This window comes from Lathyrus oleraceus, chromosome 2, assembly GCF_024323335.1.
Source record: "Lathyrus oleraceus cultivar Zhongwan6 chromosome 2, CAAS_Psat_ZW6_1.0, whole genome shotgun sequence".
Taxonomy (NCBI): Eukaryota; Viridiplantae; Streptophyta; class Magnoliopsida; order Fabales; family Fabaceae; genus Lathyrus; species Lathyrus oleraceus.
Genome location: NC_066580.1, coordinates 77827284 through 77834384, shown reverse-complemented (window position 1 = coordinate 77834384; position 7101 = coordinate 77827284). Strand labels below are relative to the sequence as shown.

The window sequence follows — 7101 nt, the reverse complement described above, 5'->3', positions numbered from 1 at the left end:
CCCATGAGTGGTACATTAGGGAATTCTCCACATCGGTCGATGATGATAACATTTTCTCTGAAGTTAGAACACCATCGGATGTCTGAATGGGAGAGTGCCATTATCCTTTGAGACCATTTCAGATTCTGATCATTCTTCAAGAATGATTGAGGGAGGTGCGAAATAAACCACCTAGACAACAAAGGTACGCAGCACATGAGAGTCCCTTGCCTTTTCATAGTACGGGTGTGAAGGGAATGCAAAATATCTCCGAGCAAGGTAGGCACAGGGTTACGAGTGAGGAATATCTTAATAGCATTCACATCTATGAATTGGTCCGGATTAGGGAATAGCACCAAACCATAGATTAGCAATGCTAGAACATCTTCAAAAGCATGGACCTTCATAACTTTCAGGAATTCTCGGGCCTTACCTACCAGAAATTTGGCGAGTAAACCCTTAACTCTACTTCTTGTTACCCAATTAGTCTCAATGTCAGACTTTGTCATATGTAAAGCTGCGGCAACTTCTTCAGACTTCGGAATCTTTTCCAGACCACTGAAAGGTATTTGATCAAGGATAGGTATCTCAAGCAGCTTGGAGAATTCTTCTAGTGTGGGTACCAACTGATAATCTGGGAAAGTGAAGCAATGATGCTTAGGATCGAAGAACTGGAATAGGACTCTCATCATATCTTCTTTGAACCCAGTGGTAACCAAATTGAGGAGATGACCATGTTTCTTGTTGAACTGAGCATGATCGGGGAGTTCTGACACCAAATCCTTGAGTTGAGGAGAGATCGTTACAAGATTGATCCGGATAGTCTTCCTGGGAGCCATAACCTGTTCAACAGAGCAAAGCTAAATTCCTAAGTCCTTGAAATGGTTAGTACAATGTTATGATGTCATGATGTTATGATGTTATGATGTTATGCAAACACAAGCATGTCACACAACAATTATTCCTAGGTTTTAAGGCTTGCATGAGTTCCATAGGTGAATACCCTCCCCACTGAAGTTTGGTTGGTTCAACCTGTCCTAGAATAGTAACCGGGTTCTAGAAGGATCTCAGATCATCGACCTTCCTTTAAGTCCACTTCAGTGCAACACCAAGCGGTTGACCGAAGCTTCCCTAAAGTCCAATCTCAAAGAGTGTAGTATCGAGTATCAACCAACCCCAGTCGGAACCGAAGTCAGTTATCTCACTACTTTCTAATGGCCAGGATGAGTCAATTAGGGTTCTAAAGGTCTGGTTAATGCTTTAATGACACCACGCGGAAGCCAAATTTTTCCTCAAGTAACATGAGGAACATTAGGACAACCAAAGTGTCACATTAACCGTAGCCATCATTTTAACCATTCCAGTATACGCCGGATAGTTGCGATGATCTATTGCTACTTACCTAAGGTACACTAGATCCGGGTGTAGGATCTTTCACTCAAGAATACCCAAGCAATCCCTTAAAAGTAAATCAGACAGTTTTAAATAAGTGATCTTGTTTTTAAGGTAACCTCTCTCTTTAAGTCCCCAGCAGAGTCGCCAGTTCTGTCATACGGTGAACTGACTTGGGGTGTTTTGCTTTTTATCGCAATGTCGCGGATAGCAAGAGTCGCCACCGACTTTTCTTTTATCCAATAAGGAAAGGTGGAAAAGAACAGGAAAGACCTCAATAGATTTTGGGTTCGGGAGGTACATTATACAAAGGGAAGGTATTAGCACCCTTTGTATCCATGGTTATCCATGGGCTCTTAATTGCTGGATCACTTATTTTTTTGTCTGAAAAGTGTCGGTGAATTGTTAAAAAAATGTTTGAAAGAGAGTTTAACTTTGTAATGATTCTCGTATGAATGTATACAAAGTATTTATCTCATTTGATTTTGAAAATGGTTTAGAAAAATATAACTCGGTAATGATTCTAGTATGAATGTATACCAAGTGGTGATTTTCTAGGATTTGTAAAGTGTAAAGTGTGAGGGGTGGAAAATGTTTTAGATTATGATCCAGCAATTGAGAGTTATACCTTCCTGAGGTCGTTATGGGCTTTTCCTATCCTTATGAGGGTAAAACTGTCCTTACTATTGAGAAGTAAGTAATTTTACCCTTTGGATGTAAAAGGGGCATCGTAGGGTCATCGATAGGTCATTGAGGGCAACAGTTGTAGGGATACCTTAGCATTCGGAGGGACGATCATCATTTAACCGTAGGCTACACCGAAGGGTCATCGAGGGACAAAATCATATATTCGAAGGCAATATCCGAGGGACTATGATTTATTTTATGATGATTTAATCGAAGGGCCATTGCTAAGTGTATCCCCACATTCGCGGGACATGACCATAATACCGTAATATCGTAAGGCAAAAGAGAGGTCCAAGATCACATATTTAAAGGCCGCATTTTAAAGTTAATTAGGTGATTATGATGAGTCTCCACATTAAAATCAACACATTAAAAATAATACATTAAAATTAATACATTAAAATTAATTATTAAAATTAATTATTAAAATTAACACATTAAAATTAATTAAGCAATTTAGGGTGAGCCTCCACAAGGGTATCCCACAAATAAAGTGGAAGACCTAACGGCGGTCTTTTTTTCTGGGACATATGAACCTTTGCAAAATTCAACAAACGGGTTAGCATACCAAATCAGGGTGCAATCGAGGATTACACCGCAAAAGAAATCACAACAGTAATAGGATCAAATAAACAATGCCTGGCCATGATAAAACATGAATGAAAAGTCATAACAGAAAAGCTGGCTACTGTCAGGTTCGCGCCTGCCTCGCCTAGCGAAGGCCTAGCGAATACTCGCTACATGCTCGCTTAGCGATGTGCTAGCGAGCGGCTGCGGGTTTTGAATTTCAGAATAGTATGACTTCAACCTGCAGCATGGCTTATGGCATCCAACACATAATTACATGGTTCAGCATTCACAATATTCAGGCACACTTAAATTCACATGCAAAACCTCAAATATGTTTATGAATTCAATTATAATATCACATGCAAGTTACGAACATAAAGCGGTATCACATGCAAATTAAGAAAATAAAGTGATAATAGTAGTGCAAACCTGTTTGCAATGGAGTGGTAATCTTGAATTGGCGAGCCGGATTGAGTTGGACGGAGGTAGCTTTGCGGCCGCCGGCTTTTCCTTCAGGGTTTTCCGACTGTAAGCGCTAGGGTTTGCTTGCTAGGGTTCTCCTTTTCCTTTTTCGTTCTCCTTTTTCATTACTGAAGTGCTGGTATTTATAATGCCCTTTTTCATGACCTAATGAGCTCAGAACGAAGCCCGAAATTTTTTGTTGTCTGTCAGCCTCGCTAGGCGAGCTGGTAGCGAACGCGTAGCGAACGTTCGCTAGGCGAGCTGGTAGCGAACGTAACGTTCGCTAGGCGAGCGTGTAGCGAACAGGCCAGTTTGGGCCAGTTTCTGGATTGGGCCATTCGTGAGCTGGGCCTTTGTTCCTTTAAGATCAGTGTCATAAAAATGAGTCAGAATGCCTTGAAAAATGTCTTGAAATATTAATGGGCAAATTTTGGGGTATGACACATTCCATGAAATTGAAGATTGACACAACTATAATATTGATAAGAAATTTGGATCAATCTGAATGACTTTGCAATGGTACAAGAGTAACATTTACTAGGCTACTAAACCATATAACTGAAGCAAAAATAATTTCAGGTGTAAATATTGGAAACACTATTAACATCCCCAAAATATTGGTTCCATTTTCAGTTTTCTTGGCCAATTCAAACTTATCAAAAAAACAACTCTCTATTATTGTCTCATTTATTATGACATTTAATAAATCTTAAACCCAATCCTTAGAGTATGTTGGTTTATTTTTGCTCAAAGATGTCTTCGAATACAAACAACTCTATATAACTATTTCAAAAGTCAAAAGCCCAACGGATTGGAATTGGGCCATAAAGGAAAACCCTAACTGACCCACTCCATTTGGTTACGTCTATAAGAACCCTGCCACCGAAATTACATCACACTGCTTCCGCTTAGCCGAGCGTAGTTGAACGGAACAGAGCAGCAGCTTCGGCATCGTCCGCCATATCAAAATGGTCAAGGGAAGACAGGGAGAACGCATTAGGTCTGCATCTTACTCTTCGATTTCCATATCTAATGCTTACGAGTTTGTTTGAGCAACTCTGCAATATTCACGGATAAAATGAATCTAGCATTGTTCACTGTTTATGTATTAGGAGATTAACAGTTTGAAATGAAATGAATCTAACATTATTCAGAGTTTATAAGAAATGATGAACTTGATTTGATGAGAACGTTTGTGCTAATATTTTTATTTTGTTCTTCTGTGTAATCAGGCTTTATGTCAGGGGTACAGTTCTTGGATACAAAAGGTACTTGTTTGAACCCTAGATCGATTTAACAGTTATTTTTTAAGATTTTGTGTTAAGTTTTGGTATTGTTGATTTAGGTCTAAGTCAAATCAGTACCCAAATACCTCTCTTGTTCAGATTGAGGGTGTAAATACCAAGGAAGAAGTTGCATGGTATGCTGGGAAACGGTTGGCATACATTTACAAGGCTAAGGTTAAGAGGGATGGGAGCCACTATAGATGCATCTGGGGAAAGGTTACTAGACCTCATGGTAACAGTGGTGTAGTCCGTGCAAAGTTCAAGTCAAATTTGCCACCAAGATCGATGGTAATTTATTGGACATTGAATTGTTTTTCATTTCACTAGCTTTTTTTTTGTATGTTTTTTTTGAATGTTTTGATTTTTATCTGTTTGTTCAGGGAGCTAGGGTTAGAGTGTTTATGTATCCAAGCAATATATAAGGTAATTTTACTATTTTATTGGTGCTTATTGGCTTTTAATTTCCATTATATGTTGTTGCATTATTATGCTTGTCTGGGAACTGTTATCTTGGTTCATAAATGGTAGTTTTATGATTATTTGGTTCATTTGTTGCATCCAATGTCTCGAAGCTTATCTGGTTTATGTCCATTATTTGTTGCTGCATTATTATGCTTCTTTGAGAACTGTAATATTCATTCTTAATGGTATTATTTGATGGCTATTTGGGTCTTTTGTTGCATACAATGTTTCAGAACTGTTGATTCAATTTGCTGGCTTTATGTTGTTTCTATAATCATATCATATTGAGTTTTTATTTTTCATTGTCTCAAATGCTTGTTTAAATCAATTGTGTTTTTATTTTTCATTGTCTCAAATGCTTGTTTAAATTGATTGCTCTTTTCTTCTCTTGGATGAAAACTCTAATCCCTATTTAAACTTCATTGTGTTGGCTATGTAATCCATCCATGCCATTTCTATACCCAAAAGCCTGAAATCTCCTTTTGGAAAAAGAACAATGTTTCCTCTTAGTTAATTTTCAGAGTTTCCTGGATAGAAAGTGAAAAGCCTTTTCTGCTTAAACATTCTCCTTTATGTTGTTCATGACCCTTCTCATTAAACTGAATTAGTCTAGACAATTTTTGAAACTTTTTTCTTATTTAATATGTGAAAATCAATCTTTTAATATACTAGCTGAGAAAACCGCACTTAGTTCTTCTTGTTAACATTGTTTAACAAAAATTGTTTCCAGGATTTTATCTGTGCGTAAATCAAGTAAAAAACCTTTCTGCTTGAGACATCTCTTTAAATCTATGGGGATGTGCTCCAATGTAACTGGCTTACAGATTTATTGTTGTTCTTTACCCTTCTCATTAATTGGAATTTGTCTTGTAATCTATCCTTTTAATTTCTTACTAAATACTTTATAATTGATCTTTTGATTTCTGGGCAAAAGAAAATTGCACTTAGTTCTTCTTGGTAACACTGTTTAACAGAAGTTGTTTCCAGGATTTTATCTGTGCATATATCAAGTGAAAAACCTTTCTGCTTGAGGCTTCTCTCTAAATCTATGGAGACGTGCTCCAATGTAAATGGCTTACATATTTATCTATTTGTTCATGATCTTCTCATTAAAATAAAATAGTCTATGTAATCTGTCCATGATGACCTTCTCATTGAAAATCTATCTTTTGATATTCTGGCTAAAGAATAATCTGCACTTGGTTCTTCTTGTTAGCATTGTATAACAAAATTTGTTTCCAGGATTTTATCTGTGCGTATATCAAAGTGAAAACCTTTCTGCTTGAGTCTTCTCTTTAAGTCTATGGAGATGTGCTCCAATGTAGTTGGTTAACAGTTTTGTTGTTCTGCTTGAGCCTTCACCTTATATTGTTTGTATGACGTTCTTCCTATTTCTGTTGCAAAGAATTAAAATCGATAGTTTGTATTTTGCACACAGATCTTCTTGGCTACCGAATTTACAAAAATGGTTTCCAAGATTTTAGTTGTGCAGATAGCAAGTGAAAACCTGTCTGCTTGAGGCTTCTCTTTTATTCATGGAGATGTTCTCCAATGTATTCGGCTCACATTTTCATCCCTCTTTCCTAAATATTTATTTTATATGGATGTAATTTTGTTTCTTTTGCACATAATAGGATATAGGTGACATGTTTTGTTTCTGCCTTTCACAAACCTTCCATTTTTGGTTTGTATTGAAGTCTCTGTTTTACATATTTTAGGTTCTCTACATTTAGATTGTTGACATATTTTTGTAACAATATTTTGTTTGGTGGTTCATCTTTATACTTTCACTTTTGATTTGTAGTTCTGTTTGAATTATCATCCTCTTATTCAAAGTATACTTGATGTAACATGCTTATGTTTATCTGTTATTTTTGCAGATTGTCCCTACATTTTACTAGAAGGCATATCGAAGTTAATTTTTGTTCCTTTTTGTAATTCTGAACATAATAGTTCTTTTTTTAGATGGTGAATGAACATCTTTTTATTCATCATTTTGGTTTTAGTCCTGATTTCATTAATGGGTACTCTGTTGAATTGTTCACATCTATATCTATCGTCCTATTACTTCCATGTAAAAGTAAGCTAGCAGTAGACACTAGAAATTCTTTGTTTCCACGCCGCTTGAACTTCCCGCCCCGACTGCTTTCCTCAGAAAATAAATGATTTTAAATCCGACAGTTACTCAGTTGTCACCAAATTACGAGTTTTTGCTTCAAATGCCCTTCTTTTGTAAATTTTTTTCCAATATGCCCCACTCTGA

At 36.8% G+C, this 7101-nt stretch overlaps 1 protein-coding gene across 2 annotated transcripts; it reads left to right on the top strand.

The window, feature by feature from the left end:
* The first annotated feature begins 3862 nt into the window (after positions 1 to 3862).
* LOC127118214 (60S ribosomal protein L35a-1) lies at positions 3863 to 6882 on the top strand. Of its 2 annotated transcripts, none has more exons than XM_051048371.1 (5): positions 3863 to 4090; positions 4323 to 4358; positions 4436 to 4664; positions 4757 to 4799; positions 6719 to 6882. In XM_051048371.1, the coding sequence occupies exons 1-4, from the start codon at positions 4059 to 4061 to the stop codon at positions 4796 to 4798; spliced, it is 339 nt and encodes a 112-aa protein (XP_050904328.1). In that variant the 5' UTR covers positions 3863 to 4058; the 3' UTR covers position 4799; positions 6719 to 6882. The 2 variants fall into 2 exon arrangements, with proteins under 2 accessions (XP_050904328.1, XP_050904329.1); XM_051048372.1 differs by lacking the exon at positions 6719 to 6882 and adding an exon at positions 6277 to 6628.
* Positions 6883 to 7101: the final 219 nt, after the last annotated feature.

What these genes read in the sequence shown, in the direction of transcription:
- LOC127118214 (XM_051048371.1), top strand. Translation starts at nt 4,059, where the DNA reads ATGGTCAAGGGAAGACAGGGAGAACGCATTAG. An exon ending in AGACAGGGAGAACGCATTAG is followed by an intron (nt 4,091 to 4,322) that starts GTCTGCATCTTA and finishes CTGTGTAATCAG; the next exon opens with GCTTTATGTCAGGGGTACAG. An exon ending in ACAGTTCTTGGATACAAAAG is followed by an intron (nt 4,359 to 4,435) that starts GTACTTGTTTGA and finishes TTGTTGATTTAG; the next exon opens with GTCTAAGTCAAATCAGTACC.